Source organism: Vulpes lagopus, chromosome 9 (assembly GCF_018345385.1).
Source record: "Vulpes lagopus strain Blue_001 chromosome 9, ASM1834538v1, whole genome shotgun sequence".
NCBI lineage: Eukaryota > Metazoa > Chordata > Mammalia > Carnivora > Canidae > Vulpes > Vulpes lagopus.
The window spans coordinates 19,638,877-19,665,861 of record NC_054832.1 but is presented as its reverse complement, the minus strand read 5'-3'; the positions used below and the strand labels follow the sequence as shown (position 1 = coordinate 19,665,861).

General features: G+C 39.0%; 1 protein-coding gene across 6 annotated transcripts in view; it reads right to left on the bottom strand.

Annotated features, from left to right (window-relative positions):
• Window positions 1–410: 410 nt before the first annotated feature.
• ENPP2 (ectonucleotide pyrophosphatase/phosphodiesterase 2) overlaps window positions 411–26,985 on the bottom strand; it is a 110,574-nt gene continuing 83,999 nt past the window's right edge. For 3 of the 6 annotated variants that reach the window (XM_041768543.1, XM_041768541.1, XM_041768540.1), the window contains exons 18-26: window positions 26,000–26,184; window positions 23,510–23,561; window positions 14,327–14,401; window positions 12,870–13,006; window positions 11,748–11,883; window positions 11,007–11,084; window positions 7,421–7,553; window positions 5,376–5,532; window positions 411–1,022 (exon numbers count right to left, since the gene is read on the bottom strand). In XM_041768543.1, the coding sequence (XP_041624477.1) occupies window positions 852–1,022; window positions 5,376–5,532; window positions 7,421–7,553; window positions 11,007–11,084; window positions 11,748–11,883; window positions 12,870–13,006; window positions 14,327–14,401; window positions 23,510–23,561; window positions 26,000–26,184 (1,124 nt within the window). In that variant the 3' untranslated portion in view covers window positions 411–851. The remainder of the gene's footprint in view (window positions 1,023–5,375; window positions 5,533–7,420; window positions 7,554–11,006; window positions 11,085–11,747; window positions 11,884–12,869; window positions 13,007–14,326; window positions 14,402–23,509; window positions 23,562–25,999; window positions 26,185–26,985) is intronic. The other 3 variants (XM_041768542.1, XM_041768545.1, XM_041768544.1) reach the window with 3 other exon arrangements.

Here is a 26,985-nt window from a genome sequence, read left to right as displayed (position 1 = left end):
TTGCCCTCTGTTCTCCTGATTTCCCAGTGATGTGTACCTAAACTGTCTTATTCAAGCCACTGTGGTTGAATACCATGTATGTCCCTTTGGCTACATGCATTCTACACAGCGAGGAAGAGGGCCCAATACAAAAAAAAAAAAGGATATCTTTCATGCATGAATATATCAGAAGCAAATACTCTAATTTATAAGTGAAACAGAGGGAGCAGCCCCGATAGCTCAGCAGTTTAGCACCGCCTTCAGCCCAGGGAGGGATCCTGGAGACCTAGGATCGAGTCCCACGTCAGTCTTCCTGCATGGAGCCTGCTTCTCCCTCTGCCTGTGTCTCTGCCTCTCTCTCTCTCTGTGTCTGTCATGAATAAATAAATAAAATCTTAAAAAAAAAAAAAGAAAGAAACAGAGGCCAAATAAACCAGAAAAAAAAAACTGAATGTGTGATTTATTATATTTAAGATTGGTCTATAAGGCTTAAATATGTCTGTCATAATTAACAGTAAATGAATGCAACTTTACAAAATCAGTATTTCGATACAGTACAGGACTAAATGTGGCAACTGTGCATTGGAAAATTAATATTTCCTCAATGCAAATATCAAATTTGCAGCACCATTTAGAAGCTTCCACTAAAAATGCAAGCTGCAGTATTTATTACAAGCTCTACTCAGAACACAAGACTACCTAAATCAAGCATTAGAGAAAAACAGTGGAGTCATTCAGGAGTAATATGTCAGATTTGGTACAGGATTAAAATACTAACATTTTTTTAATGTCCTGGTTTCAAATTAATAAATACAAAAACAATATAAAAATATACACCAGTTGATAAGACTGCACTGCAGATGATCAGATAGTTAGATCTCACTCTCATACGTATGCAGGTATGTCTTTAGTGTCAGAATTTCTGGATAGCTGCGGCTTGTCTTGCGGAAGAAATCCAGACTGGTGAGCTGTTCGATATCCCGCACCCGAGCTGTGTGCATCTTTATGAGTTCTTCCACCCATTGCGATTCATCCTCTGAACTCTGCAATGGAAACAGAATGCAATCAGAGTCAGACTTTTCCAGAGAAGCTTCTCCAAATGGGCAATTTGCTTCAAGTCCACAAATGACCCCACTACACTCCTGCATGCAGAGCCAATGCGCGCTATTCCTTCCTGGCCTCCCCAGGCCGCTCTACCACATTCCTGCTGGTACCTTGCCACAAATACCTGCCCTTGGCTGTAAACGTTTTCAACAGCAATTAGCTGTACCAAATAAATGAGATGTGTGGTGTGAAAGGGCATTTGACTCAATAGGTTTTCAGAACATAAATCAAAATTACAAAAACCAAAGGCCCTGGAGAGTTCAGTAATTTGTTTCTTTCCTCGCTGCTGTCAAACTGCAATGTTGAGTACAGAGCACAAGTAATTTGGAATGCCCTTCTGGCTCCTACGGAAAGTGAAGAGCTTATGCCCGATGCACAAAATTTCATGCATGTGTTCCTAGTCTTTCAGAAGAACCCACAATGTCAAGTATGTCATCTATTAAATTGCAGTGAATTGATATTTGAATAATGAGTTCAACTTAAAGCAGCTTGGAAACTACACCTGGTGCTTTGGAGGCCAAGAGGCCTAGGTTGGAATTGTGGCTTTATGACTTCCTGGATGTGAGACCTTGGCCAAGCTACTTAACCTCTCTAGGCTTTCTTCATTGGTTCACGAGGAAAATAATGCTTACTTCAGTAGCTCCCTGGACAGCAGGGAGAAGAAGAGAAAAGAAGAAGGGAGATGAAAGATACAGTAAGGAAACAATGTCCTGGAAAAAAGGAAGGAAATCTCTTTCTGTCTTAGCTACTTGCCAAGATGGCCTCCTCACTGGCACAAATTCCAGATAAAAGATACCCAGATGTCCCACACCAAACAATTTATTCATATCTAAGATGAAACTAAAAAGTAGTTCAGGAAGAGTAGTCCTTTACCTTTTAAAACTCTCTTCTTTCACTTTTGTGGGAAGTTCAGAGAAAGAATGAGATCTGAGAGCCCTGAGAATTCTGGGTGGGTGGGTGGGGGAATGCCTACCTTCATCAGTAGACCTGAGGCAGGGAGGGTCCTTTGCAAATAATTTCATTCCCAAATGCCCCAAGAATTGCAATGGCTCCCAATAGCCACTCTACAAGTTGAAGGGTGGCTGTAGGTTCCAGGGCTAAGTAGGTCCAGAAATGCCCTCACCCATCGCCTTCACCACTAGTGGTCTCAATGAACTCCCCACCAAAGCCTAAGAACCTGCAATGGGTTTTCTCGGAAAGCTCCAACCCACACAGACCTGGACAGGGAGCTACAGCAGCTTTTGCCAGTGCTAAATATGTCTCACGAGGGTGTTGGTTCAGGAAACTGATGCCTGGCCATCCCAGGCAATATGAAGAAATAGGAAGAAATTGCTTTGCAGGCTGGGGAAGTAAGGATTTTAACCCTCCATGCCCCACCCTCCTAACCCAAGCTAACCAAGTTCTCTGCGATTCACAGGAAAGGACAGACCTAAATATATCTCTGCCCACAACGGTACTGACCAATCCTCAGTGTGACCATATAATTAACGAAGTAGGAGGTCTCCAAATGGATCAGGACCCCCTCAGAGTAAGCAGAGTAAGCATGAAGTTATATTTTTGGGAGAATTTTCATATTCAACTTTTTATTTGATTTTGGTCTAATTTTTCCTTTTGTAAATGCAATCATTCGAATGTACAAAGGGATGAAAAGGTTTTTCCTAATTTAAATAGTAGCCAGCTGGGATTATAAGAATTCAAAGAAAAAAATGTCTCTTGCTATTTCTTTCCTTGGGAAGCAATTTGCCAATTTCCTTTGAAGGGCATTTTCTTCTGGTTCTCACATGCTAAAATCTAGCTTGCCACTAGTCATTAGGAAATACTGGCTATGCAACCAGGAAGAAAATACCTTCTGCCTGTTGCGAGCTGGCAATCCACAGAAGTATTTGCTACGGGAGACTCTGGAGTGAAATGCGAAACTAATAACATTCAAGTAAAAGTTCATGTGCATCAGGGGAAGGGAAGGAAACACTTTAAAAATAAATGATTCAGAAGATCAATGTAAACAAAAATGCCTACCCATCAACTTGCTTATTATCTCTCTTGCTATGGACATTGACTCTTCACCTGCCTTTTCTTCCTTTCTCCTAAATAAGCTAGTGAATTCAAGCCCCAGCAGTCTTAAGGTGACCTTCAGAGCAAAGACAGGTGTCCGTGTGGGTGGAATAAGAATAAGAAGCATGCTGGCCATGAACTTGACAAGAAACATCTCAAAGTTCTACGCAGAGTCAGGAGCCAGAGGGGGAGGAAGACCCGTGAGGACATGTGGATTTCATTTGTCAGTTGTACAATTTGGGGTGACTGAAGATTGCCTTTGAACTGAGTGTCCCATCACCATGTTCCCCTAACAGAGACAGAGAAAGGTGAACATATGCTCCCCAGGAACCTAGGTGTACCTTAAGTGGCCTACTGTAAGTCTCAAATGTCTTGGTAATCTTCTGTCTTAAAGATGCACAACAGTTTAGAATTTCACTCCATACTCTATGGGCTTAGGTTTTTGCAAAGATTTTTACCTCCCCATAAGCTTTTAGTAAAACCAAAGTCCAAAGAAAGTATATCATGTTTTACAGAGGCATTACATCCCCCTGGTACACCATGAGCTACCCTCGTGGTTACAGATAATCACACTGGAGAAAGTCACGCCAATAAGTTGACAACAGCTTGCCTTTAACTTGTAGTTCCCTCCTTCTCGACCTCCCACCAAATTATTTACAAGAATCTTATTGATCTTTTAGTATAATACTGCTGCCTTCCACTCTCTTTTTTAAACTTCTAGGACCATAGCTCACTTCCAGTTCTGTTACCCCAATCCCGTGAATCTTACCAAAGCACTTTGAGCACCACACTTGACCCTTTCCAACTGAAATTTGTCTCCCTAAAGCAGAGCCTAGAATGTTGCTCTTATGTGTTAGCATTGTCCATGGCTACCTAATACCTGTGCAATTAGAAGAGCTTCTAAGGTCCCCAGGTTCAGCTATGGAAATCTAATGAACTTTAAACAAAGAGGATGGGCTTTTGAAGTCAGAAGACTTGACTCTAGAGTTCTGCTCTCCTACTGACTAGCCAGGCAAAAATGTATCATATTTCTTTATTACCTAGAACTTTCAAAACAATTAATAAAATGGGAGTAGGAAGAAGAACGCATATGCCTGCCTGGAAGAGGAAAGAGATGACTAGAAATAATCTGTGTAGAGGACCTGCACAGTTCTTGGCTGGCAACATGGACTCAGTAAATGCGGCAATTATTACCTCTGCCACTACGGCTACTATTACTACTACTTTCATTTTAAATTTGATTCCAAGCAACTTTTAAAACCACGTGTCCCACAATTATCCTCATTCCCAATATGACTAAAACCCTCTTCAGTAGATTATACTCCTGATCCTTCTACTCTATCAAACAAAATCATGGGGACTATTACTTCTAAAGTTAACCTCAGGGCACAGCCTTTCTGTCACATTAAAGAGATCTAGGGAAGTGATGTGACCTGTCCCCAAGTGTAGGCAGAAGGAGTACAGGGTCAGGAGCCCACCACCTGGGGCTTTCTCATGACGCCTTCCTGCCTCTATGTACAAGTCATCTGTGCTATTTGAGAATGGGATGACCTGTTACAACTGCCCTCATAACTGGCAGGAAAATGAAAAGTCTGATTTATAAAGTATATAAGCCTATAATTTATTATAGAAATTTTCAGATGTGCACAAAAGTAGAGAGAATAATATAAAGAACCCCTGTGGGGGCACCTGGGTGGTTCAGTTAAGTAAACATCTACCTTTAGCTCAGGTCATGATCTCAGGGTCCTGGGATCAAGCCCCACATCAGGCTCCTTGCTCAACAGGGAATCTGCTTCTCCCTTTCACTCTCCCTATATGCTCTCTCTCTCTTTCAAATAAATAAATAAAATCTTTTAAAAAATAAAGAATCCCTGTGAATTCTTTCTAGTTTTAACAATGATCATGATGTTGCTACTTTCATCCTACCTTTACAAAGTATGTCTCTTGCAAAACCAAAAACATTTAGATGCTTTTATCATTTGACAAAATCCAATGCATAATTAGAACCACAATAAATGCACACTCCCATGCTTCACCCCCAACACTGAAAATTAAAAAGCCATTCAGACACAACGATCCCACGTGGTCAGCAAAGTTTTGTTTGGGTCTTTTTCTTCTTTCTACTTGGTTACACTGTATAGTCCAAATGTCTTATAATAAGTATGTAAGAGCTTACCAGTGGGAATCTAAATTAAGAAACAAAGATGAGTCATTTTAAAGGACTCTGTCTTTGAACTCACATTGCAGCTCTCTTCATTGTCTGGTCTGTGAGGGAGGATGAATGAAGAGACGGAGAGGGGGCCATCACACTTGTCGGCAGGCTGAGTGAAATCCAGGCAGCTGGTGATGATGCTGTAGTAGTGGGTTGGTACGGGAATGGAGCTGCCCTCCACATACCTAGAGCAGGAAAGAAAAACAAAATGACAACTGATGTAGTAGCTTTCTTTTTAAAATGGTGGCCAAAGGGGGCACCTGGGTGGCTCAGTGGTTCAGCATCTGCCTTTGTCTCAGGTCAGAATCCTGGGGTCCTAGGATGGAGTCCGGCATCAGATTCCCCGCAGGGAGCCTGCTTCTCTCTTTGCCTATGTCTCTGCCTCTTCCTCTGTGTCTCTCATGAATAAATAAATAAAATCTTTAAAATAAATAAATAAATGGTGACCAATGAATACCACCTACGTCACTAAAATTAACTCCCATTCAACTGAATCCATTTTCACTTCTAAGCACTAGCCTCCTTCTATATGTTGAACATAATGCTTTTGCTGTCTGGAATCCCCTCTTTCTCTCGGCCCAGCAGGGTGAAAGTAGTATTCCAAGCAAAGAAAACAGCTTGAACCAAGACTCAGAGGCTGGACATGATGACCAGGCCAAGATAATAGAAATGTAAGGCTGGAAGAGTCAATGAAAAGCCATAAATTGCAGGCTTCTGAGAGCCACCTTGTGGGATTTGGGCATTATTGTTTAAGTAGTAAGACCTCATTGAAAGTTTCTGTGCCAGGGAGAGACATTGTGAGATCCCATGATTCAGGAAGATGACATACATAGAATTATGTCAAGTGGACCTGAGGAGGAGACACTGGGGCTAGGGCAATAATAAGCCCTTTTAAGCCATAATGAGATGCTGAACTTGGTACAGAGAACTCATTTACTCAAGGAAATACTAAGGGCTGATGAGCTAATAACAAACCTAGAAATTTAAAAGAAAAAAATCTTTTCCAGTAAAATGAAGTACAGAAACTCCCAATTCTTTACCTGGTTTTCTATTCTTTTAATTTTAATCATTTTCAAAATATATGTTCGAAATGATAATTTTGGCTAAAAACTATAACAAGGATCAGCAATAAAAGGAATGTACAATTAAGGTGAAATTTCTCTTATGGATGACGAGAAAAGGAATAAGATAACCCCTATTTTATTCATTATATTTATGAAAAAATGGCATTTATTCCTACTTGTCTGTAAAGCACAATTAAACCCTCTCATATTTTGTGCCACTCTCTGTTTCATGCATGTATAAAACTAAATGACTTCTAATGAGGGGCACCTGGGTGACTCAGTCAGTTAAGCAGCTGATTCTTGATTTTGGCTCAGGTCATGCATGACCTCAGGGTCCTGGGATCGAGCCCCCAGTTGGGCTCCCTGCTCGGCGGGGAGTCTACCTCAGGATCCTCTTTTCCTCTGTTCCTCTCCTGCATGTGCACTCTCTGTCTTTCTCTCAAGTAAATAAATAAATCTTTTTTAAAAAATAGATGATTTCTTATGAATTTATTATATTTGTATCTTCTTGCCTTCTGTTGTAGGAACAGTTAAGTTCCTTCTGAGCAAATATACCTTATCTTTTTATCTCCTCAAGAGTATCATGGAGAAGGAAACAACTAGACTTGACCAAAGTCTATATGCAATTTCCTACTAAGGTATAGTGACTCAGAAAACCTAAGGGATTTCAAAAATCCCACACCCCAAACTGGAGATGAGTGAATGTTATCATCTTTCCACTGAAGAGTTGTTAAAGAATAAATGAAAAACTTAAAAAAAAAATCTTTTGGCACACTTCTCTCATGAAATGGAAAAATGCACTTATTTACCAAAAAACTCCGTTCCATTCTAACCACCAATACCACATTTAATCAAAGGCCCAAAAGCACCAAAGAAATCATAAGGAGATTCTAAGAGCAAAAGATTTCAGGGGTATCAGCTCTTCTCTAGCATGTGAATATTTGTAAAAGAGCCTTGAGTGAGATCTTAGAATTTAAAAACACACACTGAGTAGAAATGACAAACTTACTGTTTGATTTTGTCCTGTGTGTCATGTAAGCCATCATAGTCATAGTCAAAAATTGGTCCACTTATCACATTAACTCCATTTCTTTCTGAGGCATATTTCTTCACCAATACCCTTTGGAAATAATTCCAGACTCCTGTAGGGAGGAAAAAAATCCATTCTTCATGAATAAAACTCCTTGCTGTGGTGGAATTCTCTTTAGGATGCATTCTACAAGCCAAATGTCATAAGCAAAGAGATAGTAGAGCTGTTGCAACTCTTGAAAAGAATTCACCCTCAAGTACTAGCTGTGTGTGTGTGTGTGTGTGTGTGTGTGTGTGTGTGTGTGTGTGTGATTTATGAACCTGCAAAGAAAAAAGTATGGAGACATTGGTAGGGGTCGTTAGTCTATCTAGACCAATAAGTCAAGGAAGGGTTCCTCACGAAGTGGCTCCTGAGCTGAGATCGGAAGGATAAGTGGGTGTCTTCTAGGCAAAGAGGTGGAAACACAGCAGGCAAGGGGAACCATGTGTACAAAAGAGGAAGCAAAGTGTTGGTAAGAAACTGAAAAAGGGTCTTCGTCTACTTTTTCTTCCTCCAAGATCTCATAGACTTGCTTACTTCCAAATTTGTGTCTCTAGACCTGACCCTTCCAAAGAGCTCCCGACATGTTATCCAATCACTCATTTCATGGTCCTCTTGAATACCTAATCATCGTGTCTAGCAAAAAATTATCCAAACAGAATTCTTGGTCTTTGTTCCCATCCTGCTCTAATTCCCAACTTCTTATCAGTTAATGGCACTCACTCACTCACAGGTTCAAGTCCAAATCCTAGGAGTCATTCCTGATGTGGCTCTTTCTTTCATATACATGTGAACAAGCCCTGGGCTTGTTCAAGCCAGGGCTATCTCTGTAATAAACTCCCAACATCCAAATCTTACCATCTCTCTGCATCTTTACTGCATCCATCCTGTCTCAGCTACTGTCTTCTCTACAAAGAAGTACCACAAAAGACTATTACCACTAGCACAAAAGACTACTTCCCAGGCTCTCAGTGAGAAATTCGTACTTCCCCGCAGCCCATTACATAATAGTCATTTGGATCCTTTTGCACCATAATCAGATTGTATCACACTCTTCCCAACTTTCCATTTCTAACATTCCAGATGATGTATCACTGCAATCAGAATAAAATCCTGGCTTTCCACTGTGGCCCCTATCTACTTTCATGACTTTACTTCCCACTTCTTTCCACCTCTGGTACATGACTTTCTTCCTGTCTTCCCATTTGCCAAACTTGTTTCAGACTAAGCATTTGCATCTGCTCTTCTTTTTTGCTGGGAAAACCCTGATCTGTACACATCTGGCTTCTCCTCCTTCACTCATTTCTCATTTTCAAGGTCACCCCTGGAGAAGACTTCCTCACCCACCTTAGCTCCAGTTTATATTCTGGTCAATCAGAAGGGCAGAGAAGAGCAGAGTGGGGAAAAAGGAAAGGCAAAAGAAGGGAATGACACAGGAGGACAGGAAAGGCACATAGTGACTTTGTTCTGAAATTAACTACATCCTACTTTACATGGGGGTTTTGAGATTCAGGCTGTTATCACTTCTTATCTCCCCTGATTATAAAGCACTTGGCTGTTTTTCTCACAGTGCTTCTCCTGTTCTTTATACCTTCTGATACTCTACTCTGAAGGCGAAAGACAAAGCACCCCACCGGAGCCAAAATACCATAGATATTTGTAAGAGAGAAAGGAGGACAGTGGGAGAAAAGTTCAAATGTTAAGCATAAAAACTGGAAAGGCAAAGAGGGAAAGAAATAACAATGAGAACAGTCAAAAGGCCAAACCCACAGACATGTGGCATGTGAAAAAACCATTCCCCTAGGGAAGAACAGCGAGCCCTCTGTGAAAGGCCTTTTGCCATGCCAGCCTCGAGGTGGTACCGTGTGTTTCATTTATTACTGCTTGGTCAAAAAAGCATCAGTAAAGAATAAAGAAATCCAGGAAACCCTGATTTGTGGAAATTAAATGAAGATGCATTCCATGTAATATTATGACAAATTTATCTATGTGAGTTTCTGAAACATTTCTCAATTGGGCCTAAGAAAATACCAGGAAATCTCTTTTTAAAAGCATACTTTAATTTTTACTCATAAGCAATGGATCCCACCTTTGAATAAACCATCATTTACTAATTAGGACATCAAATAAACTTTTTTTTTTTTCTCTAAATCATGTTGGCCATTTCACCGATGTCAAGTTGGGGAAGCTTGCCACTGTTGATGCACTTCACAATCATGTGTTCGGATTCTGAGACTTTATTTCAGCCCTAAGAGTCCTGTAACACAGCCAGTGCTCCTTCGCCAAGTGGAAGTAGGTAGAAGTGCTTCCTTTTCCTACCTCTCCTTTAAGCATATAAGTCTCTTCACTGTAAAGGGTGGTAAAAGTTATTCCAGAATGCTTTCTCTATCGTTGAATACATGGATGGATGGATGCAAGGATGGATGGATGGACGAATGGATGGATGGATGGATGAACGGATGGGCAAATGAGTGAATGTTATCAGAAATAGAAAATAAATGGATTACTCTGGCCATTGGACAATGAAGTCATAAATCCATATAAGCCATTGAGATCATGCAATCAAATCTCATAATTTTATGAATGAGAAGATAAATGACATTTTTATGGTTATGTAGCTAGTGGTCATACTCTGGGGACTAGAATTCAGTTTGAGGGGCAGGGCTCATTATGCCTATATCATTCATAGCATCACTATCATCCACAAATATTTATGGCATATACAAAGAAATAAGGGTGTTCAAAAAAACTAAAATAATTTGCAAAGCCCTAAGACCATCTGAATTTAATATTCTCATGATTCAGAAGACCCTTTAAGTTTTTTCCGGGTTTCATGGTTAACATTCAGAATACATCATTACCACCTAACCTGAAGGAGAGAAGTGCTAGTGGCTTTTAATTTAACATTCAATAAATAAATGTAAGTGTTGTCAAATGTCAAGTGGTCTCCAAAGCACAAAGAAGGACCTTCTTGCACCAATATAATGAACATTGAAATAAAAGGAACACCAGTCTAGAAGCAAAATACCAAATTGGTTTGGTTCAGTTTCTGTCATTTTGAAATTGGATGATTTCTTGTGATTTTCATTTTTCATTTATAACCAAGGGACAAACAACCTGCCAATCTCCCTCACAGACTTATATTTTGGATTAATGGTAGAGAATTTACATGAAAGTTCTTCACAAATTGGGGTGCCTGGGTGATTTAGTTCATTAAGTATCTGCCTTTAACTTATGTCATGGTATCAGGGTCCTGTGATCATCTCTGCATCTGGCTCCCTGCTCAGTGGGAACCCTGTTTCTACCTCTCCCTCTGCCCCTCATCCCTGCTCATGGTCTCTCTCTCTCTCTCTCTCAAATAAATAAATAAAATCTTTTTAAAAAGAAAGTTCTTTAAATAATATAAAAGCAAAATATGTGACAGATATTACTATCGAAATCAATATACAGGTAGAAAAGGCAAGTGGTAAATTTAGAAATATTTCTTTTCATAAGTAATAGTTTACTAGGTAAACATCAGACTTACGTTTGAAAGCAGGGTACATTGGAACCATATTGGTTACAAGGAATGCATCATATTTAGCTTCCGGTGAAGAGCTCAGATCTAAACGTTAGGCAAACAAATAGTGTCCATTACTTACCAAAATCTATATCAATGAAAAAAATCAACCTTCTAAAATGGTCCAAACTGCTTGAAGTGAATGGTGAATGGATCTACTCTTTTTTTCTACTTATTCCCTACTTGATATAGCATTTCCTACTTCCCCTCCCACTCAATCTCCTTCCTTCACCGAGTTCTCTACCCAAAATTTTTACAATGCTTTTGCTTCCTACCTAGTCTTGGGTTGACTAAATATTACCTAAAAGAATTCCTTGATTTCACTAGCATAATTTGGACTTTAAAAATGTCATCACGTTACTGAGAGATAATAAAAGGGCTTCTCATATTCTGAAGCGATCACCTGCATAGATAGTACTTAAAACCTTAATGTCCTAAAAATGTAAGATTTCACTTTCAGATTCCCATTTAATGATAAGAGGGGGCACGCTCTCTATTCCCTTGTGCTTTAGAATTCTTCTAGAGAATAGGATTTCTGAAAGGTGGTCTCTCTTCTGAAGGATTTTAGAAGGATCCCATAGAAGTTCACTTCTTCAATCTCTTGACCACCTCTTCTGAAGAAAACCTGACCACAGAAATCCTAACAGTACAGATTCCAGAAAGTAACATCTCTCTAGAATGGTCAGATCCTAATATTCTGTAACTTACAGGGAGGGAAGAGGAATCCATTGGACATCTGTTTATCATTTTTGTAGGCCAAACAGCTTTGACTGAAACTCGGAGACACACGGACATCAGGCCGGACACAGTTGGTCAGGTACTCAGGGACGCCAGAGACCTCAGCCTGCACAGGGAGTCAGAGGTAGTTAGGAATGCCATCACAAAGACCACGCTAAAGTGACAGGGAAATACTGAAGCCAGGCTGCTCTGTCATGAATCGTCAGAACCAAAACCCCTCTAGTTTTTACTATAGCTCATACTCTGATACACCCTGACTCCTAAAAAAAAAAAAAAAAAAAAAAAGCCTCAGTTTTACAAGCAGTAAGCCAGGAATTTTCAAACTCTTGTTTTTCAAGTGGTGGAACTCTTTCATCAAAGTCTCAAGTAAAACAACAGTATGGAAAGCAGAAATTGCACTGTTGAAATACTCGATAGGATTCTATGGAAAACAGCTTAAAAAAGAACACTCAAATAAATAATATAGATATATCCTCTATAAAAGTGTGTACCAGGGCATATGCACATGCATACTAATGGGAAGCTGGGTTTGCAGCACTGGATGTATTCACTTGTAATCAGAAATCAAAAACATACCTCAACTGCCAAATACATTTTCCTAATTCTAGATAAAATTTACCTGTCTCATCTACCCCACAACTGAAACCCCCACACACAATCTGTATTAAAAAATGGGATGTTGACAGTCAGGGAGGCTGTACATGGCTGGGGCAGGGGGATATGGGAACTCTGTTTCTACTCAATTTTGCTGTGAACCTAAAACTCCTGTAAAAAAATAAAGTCTATTAGAACAAACAGTCAAATCTTGATGACTTCTATAACTATCATGCAATGGCAAGCAGAGTAAAAACAATGAAAAGCGTTAGTATACTCCCTTGATATATCAATAATTTAACATAGTCCCATGAATTTATTAGAGCACTGGATAGAGTCTAGTTCAAAATATCTTGCAATAGTTTCAATGTAAGATTTCTTTGATCAAGAAAAATTAAAATATTTTCTAAGACAAATTTCTGTTAGGCAAGAAATCATCACATTAATGCAAAGGAATGTAATTGCATGAAGAACATGAAACACAATTTTTTCAATGACCTGTTTGGAAATAGTGTATGATGTCCAGAGTGGCATTAGGAATATTTCACTATAACCACTTTCAAAGTCAGTGTGATATAAGATATCATATCTAGTCCGATAAAGCACTGCAGGACGTCCATAGAGGAGGTGTCTCTCTAGGAAAGAGAACATAAACTGTGTTAAACACATATTAAACTTTACATCAAATGTGAAAGAAATATTGGAAGAGTCAAATTGTCCAAAATTTGCTTGCTTACTTATTAATAGTGTAGTTCCTTCTTCTTAATTTAATCAAGTTAGTTTTCCTAACACTTTGTGGTTTATCTGACCACCTAAGCATGGGTCAAAGTTTAATGTTACTGAAAATAGAAGGTAAATGCCATATTTATTTTAATGCTTTTTTCAGTTATAAAGAATTTTAATCTGTATAGGAAGAAAACCTTATAATAAACATTGAAATGATTCAGCAGAATGGGGAGTCAATAGGATTGATTTTTCTTGAATTAATTCATTTGACCCCTGAAAAGGCTCATCAGATTAACCAATGATTTAATTAAGAGGAAGGCACTCTTTGATCATTATTTGCAAACTGCAACTCAAATAATGCATTATTTCAGCATAAACAGTGAGTAGTAATGAGCATTTAAAGTAAGCAGCTTTATCACATGGAGGAAAACTCTTTAGGTAAGAACTTAAAGGAACATGTATAGATAAAATAAGTGGGCATTCAAGGGGGTCCCTTAAATACAGAAGGTAGGGGAGGGGTGGTCGTCAGTTACCAAAGCACTCAATTAAGACCTAAGATTGTGGACCTCCAAGAGAAAGCTCTCTTAGGGGAAAAACAACTACAACAAAAAGGTCTGAAACCTTACTCTTTTAAGAAGAAATAAGAATTTAGTGTGCAAAATTTCATTCCACACCCACAATAAATGCCTGGAGTTTGAACTGCCCATTTTGGATAGCTATAGTCAAAACTTTCATACATTTTTGGAAATTGGGGTCCTAGAGACCAAAAATATTTAGAGATTGAGGCTTAGGCAACTCACAATTCCCTAAGTGATAATCAAAAAAATATATTTTTTTATTAGAGAAAATCAGTTCCGGCAATCACTTATTAAATTATGTATACATGTTGCTTTAATTAAAGTATTACCATTCTATGCAAGTAACAGAGAAAACTCTTCGTAGAATATTTTGCAAGACTTTCCCAAGTAGAACTGCTGATTTGAGGCAAAGTGGCCCACACTGCTATCGCAAAAGCCTGTTCTGGGTTATTTGGCTTCTTCAGCATTGAAGTAATGGAGAAGCCTTGTTTAAGCTGCCAAATTTGGGGACCCACCCCTAAGAATTAGAACATAATACGATAGCCTTATATGAATGAATTATAATGAACAAGTGAAAAGCCAGCAAATCATAACAGTAGTACTTGGGGGCAGTTAACCAAGTCAGACTTTCCTTCAAAACTCAAACCAAACCTTTTCTAGGTTCAAAATTTCCATTAACGTTTTCCTTGTTTTCATTTTTGTTGCCTCTGAATTTCCTGGTTTCAGCTGGAAGCAGAAGTATCAAAATTCTTTGAGAAGCTATTCTCTTTGTATCATTCAAATTTCAATGCTTACCAAACACATTCCTCCAAATTCAAATGCAAACCTAGTATCCAATCTATTCCAATAAGAGACAACAAAACAGCAGCCAGGGTCCATGCAATAGCCCTCCTAAGAGCAGCCACCAACAGTAGTCTTGGGCAATCTAAAGATTCCACCGAATCTGGCTTCTCAGTCCTCATTTACTAGCGTTCCTCAGCCAAACACCTCCCTTCATGAAGGCTGGTTTATTTATAATATTCTGGTCCCAATCATCCTTAGCAACTCTATGCCATTATACATGTGATTCATTTTCTTTCTACCAGGAATGGCTTCTCCAACAGTCCTGTCACCTATCTCCCTTCAAATTTTTCATTAATATATTCTCTCTCATCAAACGTTTACTGAGTACTTTCTTTGTGCCAGGCCCCAGGCATAGAAGAGAGATACTGGGCAAAGATAATGACGAGAGAGCTCTTACTGATATAGGAAAGACATTAGGGTTCGGAGTCAACAGCAAGAAAGAATTCTTGAGATGTCTTTGGTGCAAAAACATGGTTCTATTAAAGCACTGGGGCAAGACCTATGGGCAGAAAGAGCTGCCCTGGGGTCATGAAAAGTGGCCTCAATTAGATACTTGCAAGTTGGGAAGGGGTTAGGGATAGCATAAGTCTCTAAGGAATTTGGAAGTAAGGTTCCCAGGACCTTGAGGGCGCTAGCTATTGTTAGGAAAAGGTCATTTACTACTGTCTATTAAGACCTTCGTCAGAAGACCCCTCAGATATATATCAGTGAGTCATATGCTTGGGGGATGATTGCCAACATGTATCTTGAAGGGAAGAGATAAAGGAAGTTTCCAAAGGTATTTTTATATGTTAAAGTAGACTTACAGGATCCTGGGGGTTGGGCTGAGATGGCCTTTTGCCGTTAGCAAAGTATTAACTTCGAAGCAGCTGAGTTCCTAGAGGAATGTCACTCTGCCTGTTTCAAGGACTTGTCAATGGGCTATAAGTAGTAAGGGAATTTAATTTTTCTTTTGCCTTCATTCCCCACATTACCTTCTAAAAGCTCATGGTTCAATGGGAGAGACCAACATGGCACAAATAACTCAAGTGTAGTATGGTATGCACTGTATCAGCGATGTCTACAGAGTGTAATGGAAATACAGAACATGATGAATGCTATGGGTGGGAATAAGGTGGCATCAGTACAGTCTTTACAGAATGTAGGAAGCTAAGCCAGGTTGACCTCGGCATGGTTTATGCCTGCTGCCCTGGCATTATTGTTAATAGCGCCCCTTCCATACTCAAATGTGGATGACAAATAACATGCTCACATAGTCCAGCCCCAGTGGAAGAGAAATGAAGGAGAGAAGGAGAGAGGGGACCAAAGGGAAAGAGACATCTTAAGATTCACTTTCTTCTGAAAGATTTTCCCAGTTAAGATTCTCCATCTCTATTCACTCTTCTGCTCTGAATGTATAGAAATGTACACTTCGTAGCTCTTCAGAAATGTGCATTTCATCATAGCTCCCAAGCTAAGCACAATTGCAGTACATTACTCCATGTCTTGCTAGGCTGGGTTCCTACTCCATGGGATTCCAGACAGAGTCTTCATTCTATACCCCACTTCCCTGTTTACAATAGTCTCTGGCATTTTGGGTACATGCCAAGGTTCTCCTCCAGATACCACATTTGGCAAAATACTGTGAGGCAAATCTTTTTAAGTGGTATGGACTTCCCCAGGGCTCATTCTTTTGTCTTCCAATATTTGGTCATCCAGACTTTGAGTTTGTATTTCTTTTCCCTCCTTAGCTTCCTGATTCATATTCCCACAGATTAGCTGGCTGACTTGAGGGCCACATAAAAATCTCTTCTTTTTGTCTTTAAAAAAAAAAAAAACATTCATTCCTACATAATATGCCCTTGGATTTTACCACATAATCTCTATTCAAGGTCTTTCTTTTTCCTTCATCCTTTCTCCTCCTTTCCCTTGCAAGTGCCTGCTATCATTTATTGCCATGTCAACCTCTTCTGAGATTTGATTTGATGCCTGTTAATGTCCTGTTCTTTCCTATCTCAACCTTTAAGACACTATCCTGTAATTCATCAACTGGCTACATTTTGTGATAAAATAATAATTTAGGGAGGATAGGGATTTTCTCTGTTTTGTTCATCATTTTATCTCTTTAGCTCTAACAATAGCAAATGTATAATATCTACTTGGTAAATACTTGTTAAATAAATGGATGATTGTATTAGTTTTTTAAGACACGGTTCTTTATGACTCTCAAGAACTGACTTTCTATGTATGATCTGCCTAATACAATCCTAAGAGATATGTAACTGGATTAATAGCTTCATTTTACTAATGAAGGAAGTAGAGGTTCATTATTTATACAAGATAATTCAGTTAGAAACAGTACCCAGCATCTAAGCCTCCATCCTCCTGGTCTATTATTCTTCATTAGCATTTTGGGCAGTCTCCAAGTGCCTGCTAACTATTGGGTTATTCTAAGGGAGGGCATATTGGAATGAAGATCCAACTACTCCCAGGCATGAGTTCTCCCTGAGTCATGCTTGGTGAGAAGCTAATAAGAACAGCAGTGTGCCTTGAAAAAGCAAAGCAAAGCTGGAGGTATCACAATTCAGGACTTCAAGTTATATTACAAAGCCACAGTAATCAAAACAGTATGGTCCTGGCACAAAAATAGACACGTAGATCAATGGAACAGAATAGAAAACCCAGAAATGAACCCACAACTATATGGTCAATTAATCTTCAACAAAGCAGGAAAGATTATCCAATGGAAAAAGACAGCCTCTTTAAACAAATGTGTTGGGAAAACTGAACAGCATCTTACAAAAGAATGAAATGGATCACTTTCTGTCACCATACACAAAAATAAACTCAAAATGGGTTAAAGACCCAAATGTGAGACAGGAAACCATTAAAATCCTAGAGGAGAACACAGGGAGTAACCTCTTTAACATCAGCCGTAGCAACATTTTTCTAGATATGTCTCCTGAGGCCAGGGAAATAAAAACAAAAATAAACTATTGAGATTTCATCAGAATAAAAAACTTCTGCACAAGAAAGGAAACAATCAACAAAGCTAAAAGGCCACCTAAGGAATGGGAGAAGATACCTGCAAATGACATATCTGATAAAGGGCTAGTATTCAAAATATATAAAGAACTAACACAGCTAAACACCCAAAAAACAAATAATCCAATTTAAAAATGGGCAGAAGACACAAATTGACATTTTTTTCAAAGACATATAGATGACCGACAGACACATGAAAGGATGCTCAATGTCACTGATCATCAGGGAAATGCAGATCAAAACTACAATGAGATATCACTTCACACCTATCAGAATGGCTAAAATCAACAACACAAGAAACAGGTGTTGGTGAGGATGTAGAGAAAAAGGAACCCTCATGCACTGATGGTGGGAATGCGAACTGGTGCAGTCACTCCAGAAAACAGTATTGAGTTTCCTCAAAAAGTTAAAAATGGAACTACTCTAAGACCCAGAAGTTCTACTACCAGGTATTTACCCAAAGAATACAACAATACTAATTCAAAGGGATACATGCAGCCCAATGTTCATAACAGCATTATCTACAATAGCCAAATTATGGAAATAGTCCAAATGCCCATTCCAGTGACTAATGAATGGATAAGGAAGATATGATTATATATAACATATATAATACTATATTATTATATATAGTAATATTACCCAGCCACCAAAAATAGTGAAATCTTGCCATTTGCAACAAGGATGGAGCTAGAGAGTATTATGCTAAACAAAGTAAGTCAGAGAAAGATAAATGCCATACGATTTCACTCATATGGAATTTAAGGAACAAAGCAAATTATCATAGGGAAAAAAAAGAGAGAGAGAGAGGAAACAGACTCTTAACTATGAAGAACAAATTGATGGCTACCAGAGGGGAGGTGTGTGGGGGTGATGGATCAAATAAGTAATAAAGGGATAAAGAGTGAACTTGTAATGAGCACCAGGTGTTGTATGGAAGTGTTGAATCACTAAATTGTACACCTGCAACTAATATTACATTGTATGTTCATTAACTGGAATTCAAATAAGTTTAAATAAATTAGTTAATTTTAAAAGAAAGAATAGCAATTTGTATCAAAGCATCTAGTACTTCAAAAACAACTTCCAAACCCTAATAAGCACAGAGATTCCCTTGATATTTTCTCTTCATACCAACCCTTAGAATAAGAAGGCATTTACAGAGAAAAGCCCAAGGGCTTTAGTGTCACATAGAACTGGAGGCAAATCTCATCTCAGCTTTTGATAGAAGTGATTCTGTAACTTCACCTCCCCAAAGCTTCATATCTCACTGGGATGTTGCACTGTTTAGAGACAAAATAGGTAAAGTACCTAGCTCAGTCTTCACCCAGAGTGGTTGTAGTTGTAATTGCAGTGATTTTGCAAAAAGTATATGCTCTACTTCAATAGCAGCAGGAATACTGGTAGGCTGAGGTTATTAAAATTCAGCATCTGTTCTATCTAATTCACTTTGAATCTTACTATAAATCATAAAGAATTATTCCAATTGTTGATTCCTCCCAAATCTTCCCCAACACACACAGAAGGATACACATATAGAAAAACATAAGGGTATCTTCCTTCTTTCTCTAGCAGAACTATTATCTCCAAAAATAACAAAAAATTAGATCTCAGCATTGAAAAGAGCTACATAGAAGATTTCCTGTCTAGTCTAGTCCTTTCTGATTTAAAGTTAACAAGAGGGCAGCCCAGGTGGCTCAGCAGTTTAGCGCCGCCTTCGGCCCAGGGCGTGATCCTGGAGACCTGGGATGGAGTCCCGTATCAGGTTCCCTGCATGGAGCCTGCTTCTCCCTCTGCCTGTGTCTCTGCCTCTCTCTCTCTCTCTGTGTCTGTCATGAATAAATAAATAAAATCTTAAAATAAATAAAGTTAACAAGAGTTATTAGTGCTTCAGTTATTTTTCTATTTAAACTAACTTTATTGTATATGATAAAGAGTCCAACATATATGGTGATGATTTTTAATTCCTTTCTTCATGAAGATGATAGTGAATGCCAACCTAACAAAATATAAAACATTTTTACACCAATGTAAATAGAGGAAAGACTAAGGTAAAAATAAATAGCATAATTATTCTTAAAGTGAAAATTATACGTGGCTGTGGTGCCCAAATTGCCTACTATGAGAGATTTAAAATTTTTCATTTTGATCATTCATTTGTCTATTGATTCAATGTCTCAAAGAAGTAAGTTTTCATTGCACAGCAAATTTACTAAGACATTACATATATGTGACTTGGAAACAACAGTAGTTGTGCAATTAAAATCCAGAATTCACCACAAATCTAGAAATATTAATGCTTTAGCAAACAGTTTAGGTCACTATTTTTGAAGGTTATATTTTTTTTTCTCTTTATTTTAGCAAAAGATTTAATCTTATAGCAATTTAAATATTTATAACAAAATATTGCCTAAGATTAATTCAATATACCTCAAGTATCCCCTGGGTAGTTTCACTATTGTGATGTACAGCTTGTACACGTGCATTATGTATGAGGGGGTTTGTGGCATATGATGTTAAAATAGCCACACATGAATGTGACAAACGGAAGGTGCATAGCATGCGGTTTCTTATGAAAAAAAAAATCAGCTACCTACAGGTGTGTTTAAAAAAAAAAAAACTAGTAATAAAAAATAAACTAGGAATAAAAATAATACAACTTTCCATTTCTATAGAATTTTAGGTCTACATAGTGCTTTAAAAGGCTCAATAAATACTCCAAGATATCCAGAAGGGAGAAGTAATATTCTGAACATAACACATACATGCGTTTACACAGTGACTCAAATTCATGAAGTTCTACTCTAGTAGAGCAGACATCCAATATTTCAAGTGGGAGACTGGATTTATGACCCAGGAAACACCATAAAGACCTGAGATAACTCGGACAAAGAAAATGTCACTTTGTGGCTTCATAAATGACTAAGACAGGACCCGTAAGGAGACAGCCAATCACCAAGAGACAGAGATACAGGAAGACAGAGGAGAGAATACTGAGGCTTACACATGATCCAGAATCCAAACAAGGAAAGGCTTTGCACATAATAAGACAATGGTATATACTTATTTTTATTCCATGTAATAGTTCTAAAGCCTCTCTTGTACCATTACAGACTGTTATATTAGGTCATGAGCAGATCAAAGAGATAGGCTAACATGATCCTCCCCTAATATTTTATGTCACCATGGTGATGCCATATGCAGGAAACTGTCAGGGACACAGCTGAAAGAACCAGAAGATATCTCAGAGAAATCAGTTCCCAGTTCAGGGTAGGCACCCAACTAACACCTGCGAAGTTCTAGTTCTATGAAAGCATATAAACTTTAAGCTTCAGTGATGTAAAATCATCTTGAAATAAGACACATTCACCTCTGAGTGGAGCACCGGGGAGGAACATCATTAACTATAGCTCCCGTCAGCCCCCAAAGTCAGTGATTTGCCTAGAAGACACTTCTTATTTTCATGCTCAGAAGTTTGAGACTACTGCTTTTTACTGAATTGTGAGATTGGTTTTGTCACATGAACACACTCCCACCAAGTTAAGTGCAGGATCTTTTCCCAAAATGTAAATGTCTTATTATCATGAATAGCCAGAGCCTGAACCAGCAAAAACACAAGAGTCCATTAAAAGTTATAATTAGAAAAAAAAAAAGTTATAATTGGGGCACCTAGGTGGCTTAGTCAGTTAAGCATCTGCCTTCAGCCCAGGTCATGATCTCAGGGTCCTGGGATTGAGCCTCACATCGGGCTCCCTGCTCAGCGGAGAGTCTGCTCCTCTCTTTTCCACTCTGACATTCTTCCCCACTTGTGCTCTCTCTCTTTCTATTTCAAATAAATAAATACAATCTTTTAAAAAAATTATCATAATTAATTATTTTATTAGTGCCTTTCAGAAGAGAAACATCTCAGTATTATTTCTCTGTCTTGGTGACTGAATATTTAAAAAACTGTGATCATAAGACTTTGTATTCCTGGACCCTGGCAACATTCCTCTTTTTCTAATTATAGCGACACTATATTTCACCAGCAGCTAGGTATCAAACATTCCAAATCACTTTTAGAGTTTGTGAAGGATTTGTATAACTTCTACCAACTAAATCCTATTTTCAAAGCTGTTTATCTAATTACGTGCCCAAGAGTCTGTATGTTCTGGGCTCAAAGAGAGAAGAGGGAGAGTGGTGAAGCAAAAAAAGGAAGAAGGAGGAAAACAAATATTTGTACCAAAAGAGAAAATAAAGGGTATGCCTGGGAGGCTCAGTCAGTTAAGTATCTGACTTAATCTCAGGGTCCTGGGATCAAGCCCCACCTTGGGCTCCCTGCTCGATGGGGAGTCTGCTTATCTCTCTCCTTCTCCCTCTGCCCCTCTTCCCACTCATCCTCTTTCTGTGTCTGTCTCTCTCTCAAATAAATAAATAAAATCTTTTTTATTTTAAAAAAAAAAGATAAAATAAGGGATGCCTGGGTGGCTCAGTCAGTTAAGCATGCAACTCTTAATTTCAGCTCAGGTCATGATTTCAGAATCCTGAGATCAAATCAAGCCCAAAGTCGGGTTCTGTGCTGGACATGGAGTCTACTTAGGATTGCCTCTCCATCTGCCCCTCCCCTAAGCTCCCCTACACCCTCAATCTCTCTCTCTTAAAAAAAAAAATAGGTGGGGGGGGACAATAAGTAAATAAAATCTACTGGTTTCTTGTCCTTTACTTAATCAGATTGAAAACAACACAAATGATAAAACAGGGCTCTATATAAGCCAATAACTCAAATAATGCTCTCAGGAGAATTTGACACTGTGCACTGCTGCCTGACTAGGAGTCGCTGTGTTTGAGTTCTATTTTGATATGTTCTGTTTTGGAACATACTTCTTGTCATTCCTTTGCTGTTGCAAGATGCTATCCCATTTACTGTAGTAACAAACATTGGAGCTTTTCCCTCCCCTTCTATTTGCTTCTCATTTTCTGGAATTTCAAAACCAGAAGGAAGAGCCTGTGAGGTAGACAGCACTATAATTCCTTATGATTTACTGCCTTTTGTAAAGGAGTATATACCACCACCCATTGGCATGTATCTTGCAGGACAGCATCCCTGGGGAAAGAATATTCCTTACTCCATTGGTTTCAAGTGCTCTGGCTTCACCAGTCAACTATGCATGGTATTGACAAATGTCTCACAAAAGCAGAAGCCTTGAGAGCCACTGCATGGTCCTGCTGTTCCTCTCTTCCCTCTGCCAAGAGAAGGGCATGCCCCAGCTAGGGGCTGTTTCTTCATCCTGGATTCCAGAATAAAGAGTGCCCACAGCCACACTAGGCCTATCATCAGCATACCGAAATGTGCGCAGGAAATGCAGCTTTCTTGGTACAAACCACTGAGACTCTCTTCTTTAGTCACAGGATTGCAAAAGTTGACAAATAAATGCATGTTATCACTGTACATTGTATTTTGTGTACATAAAATAAGAGGAGAATGAATTAGAGGGCTCAAGATGCTCCTTATGTAAAGAGGGAGTTCTGACATGGTTCCTTTGTGTAGTTCTCCCCACAACACATTCATTGCCTCTCCAAGTACATAAGCTTCATCATAGGTACCATCATAGATACCATCATAGGTACCATAGGTACCAGCTGCTACTATTTATAACTCTGACTTCTAGTCCATTCAAAGAAGCATGCATTAGCACCTTCACTTATGGCCCATCAGATCACTGTGGTATACTTGTTTTTCAGAAAGCCTAAAAGCTACTGAGAAACAAGAGAAGCTGGTGGAGCTTTCCTGGCTATTCAAAGCTGGCTTCTTGCATACACAGAATAAACCAATACCCTTTGCCAGGTGGATATGAAAATCACATCACAACCCAAATTTTAATATTAAAAACTATTGTGCTTACACTATGGAGTAAATAGGAAGTCTTCGATTTCTGAAAACTAAAAACAAAAACTTATCTGGTTGTTTTTTTCCCATCAACTCCTCACCTTCTGTAGACCCTTTTATATGAAGGCGTCTGTTGAGTTCATCCAATTTGTTCTTCATGTGAAAACCAGAAAAGGAAAAGGGGGGAAAAAAAAGCAAATGAGAAATGTCCTGTCTTTCCTACATGCTTCTTTCTGCTTAGCATCTTGCTAAATTCAAAACAGGATCCTAAATTCCATCAGTTTCATAAGCTCTGTAGAGGAATTATTTATTTCATCTCAAATTGACATTACAGGCTCCACCTCCTAGGTGTTCTATAGGGTCATGAGCACCTTCCTTAATCTCTCCGTGACTTTGTTTCCTTTTTCTAAAACTATGGATAATCCTGGAAGCAAGCTCCAGACTAGTTGGTAAGAGTGGTTATTTGGGCACAGACATATGTAAATTAATTAGAATACTATCTCAATATTTAAGATTAATCCCAGGTATACTAAAGTGATTCCCAAACTAATTTATGAAATCATTTTTTCCAAGGTTGGAAAGTAATGGCTCAGCAACTCTACCTTTTACTATATGTCCTAGAGACACCCTAGCTTTCATATACAAGAACACTGACCGTAGTGTCTACCGCAGCATTGTCTGGAGGAGCTAATAACTGGAAATTACCAAATGTTCTCAAATAGGAAAATGAATAAAATCATTACGGTATATCTACACAATTAAACATTAACTATTAGCAATAAAAAATGAATGAGCTAAAACTCATGTATTGATATGCATAAATCTCAAAAATATACAATAATTGCAGGATACATATAGTATAACAGCATTTACATACAAATGTATAATATGCAAAACTATACAATAGGTTATTTTAGGGAACTGTATTAAAGATTAATTAATATATTATTTAAGAGATACATATCTTTGGAGTAAAAGTTTAGAGACCTCCTTGGCAATTATAAACACTATATTCAAGATACTAATTATCTTTGGGGTAGGAATGAAGTGGGATTGGCAGGGAGAGTGTACACGTGGAGCTTCCACTGCATCTGTAACATTTTCTTTCATAGTCTTTTGGAGAATCTCATAGACAAAGACAATCTACAATTCATCTAAAATGGTTTAAGATAACAAATCCAAAATATTTCTTGTTTTTCAGAAAAAAAGGTAATTCAGAAAGCAAGATACAAATAAAAGATTCCTCTAAAGTTATATTTGGAATCCACCTCAAAGGCCACTTCCTATTGACTTTGGCAATGCAAACACCTCCAGCTGAGGTCTGAGAATTACCTGCCTTATAGTAATTAGCTTTGTTGGTTCTTGTCAGGAGCAGAAGTAGGAAGGAAAAATAAAAGGGGTTGGGGAAAGAAGAGCAAACTGAATTCCTCCAGTGGTGAGCTTTTCCCATCCTGTGGCTCCCAGGCCCCTAGGAATCCTGGAAGGTGGCAAATAGTAGAAGGGGATGGGCCAGGCAGGAGAACCATGTTCCATTCTTCCAAGGTCTAATAGAAGGTTTACACATTTACCCATAATAAAACCACACATGCAAAAATAACAGATTTTTTTTTTTTTGCTTTGTGTTGGAATCACATCAACTCAGTGTGGTAACACTGATTATTTCTTGCTGTCAGAGCACTGATTGGTAGCTATAAATGTCTTTGATCAATATAAAATTCAATAAGCAAATTATTGCTTAATACTTGTAGGTTGTTGTTCAAAAACTGTCCAAACACAATGTGCTGGGTGGTTTCTATTTGCACTCCCCCCCCCCCCCAATTCAGGCTTCACCCTCCCCTTCCCTACTCTGCACCCTGGGAGACTGATCTCTAGGGACTGTACCGAAGAGCTGGCTTGCCTTCCAGCTGCCTCCTGGCTCCACCAATGCAAGGCACCAGTGGGGAATTAGAGGAGAGACAACAGAGGGTAATTACTTCCCAGATTCCACCCAGCAGGCTGCAGTGTACTCCTGCACCTCTCTACCAAATCCCAGAATTCCTCCTTATACAGTTCTCTCTCCCTGTTCTAGTCCCTTTATTGCTCAGGCCGAGAATTGACATCCTGCTAGCCCCAGGGTGCTCTATCATCCCTCACTGCCCTGCCTCTACCCGGCCAAGTTTGTGTAAATAGTCCTCTCATTAAACATGATTCACATAATCCCTTTAAACTCTCTTTAAAAACCTTTTGGGCATAGGCCATCTGTTTTCTATTGGGACCATGACAGATAGACACATGATCTAGGCTGAAAAAATGAAAAAAGCCTTTGGTTGGGAATTGTGACTCTGCAGAATAGCACTGTGAATTCTACTTTTCTCGCCCTTTGTTGTCTATACCTATGCTTTCCAATATAGTAGCCATAAGCCATATATGGCTCTTTCAATTTGAAGTAATTAAACCCAATTTAAATTTTAGTTCTAAGTACTTAAAAGCCAGCTCTGGCCAGTGGCCAACACAGATATAGACCATTTACTTCATCACAGAAAGTTCTATTGGACAGCACTGCTCTACACCCAACAAGCTCCTCCATTGATAAACATAAAGATTATTTCTACCTTTGGCTCTACCTTGTCATCACAGTTACAGCCCAGGTCAAAATCAGACTGAAGGTACATAATCCCTGGGTAGTTGGGTCTGGTAACTTCCTCTGGCATGGTTGGCCTGAAGGTATGAGTGCGCAGGAGATGATTCAAACTTCCATGGGTTCCATTATTCGGAGCTGGCTTCAAGCCCAGGAGATCTGGTGAGGAGAAAAAATGATGCCATGTGCCTTATAAATATTTTTTGATGAGATATATTGAGAGTCAAAGCCATTCACCTTCCAAGGGTCTGAAAACTCTGAACACAAATCAGAATTGGATAGACAAAATTAGTCGTAGGCACTCATTTCTTAGTTCCTGAGCCATGCTAGTTGCACCATGTCTTCTTGCCATGGCTTTCTGAAATAGCCATGTTCGTTGCCGGACCATAGAGAGACATTCTTGAAAAGAAAGAGTGAATGTACGGGGCCCTGACTAGCTATTGCTTATGTCCGTGATAGCTACAGGAGCCACCGATGTCAGTGTCAATGTCTTTCTACACTGCTAAGACTTTTCACCCCACCTCTTGAAATGAGACTTATGATCAGTAAATAACCCCTAGCCTGCCCTCTAATGCACTCCACAGGAGTATGGGGAGAAGAGGAGGCTCTGGCCCAGTGCCTTGAAAGGCTGCTGTGAAATGAACAGGCTGATTTCATAGCAAGTGAACAGTTGCCAAGCGGGCACACAGTGACTTGCCTAAGCTGAGAGGCAGGACAGGGAAGAGCTAGCAGCCAAGATGGGAAAAGAACCCAGGAGACCCGACTTTCAGACTCCCCCTCTAACCACCAGACTGGCACTCCCTTACTAAATAGGAAAAGTTGTCCTCATTCAGCAAGTAGAAGCTCAAGGAAGAAAAATAATTAGGAGCACATAAATAGCTGGCCAGGACACAAGCTGGCAACATTTTCACTGGGCTGCAACACGAGAGATGGAGGGGGGAGAAAGCTCTGTGAGGAACT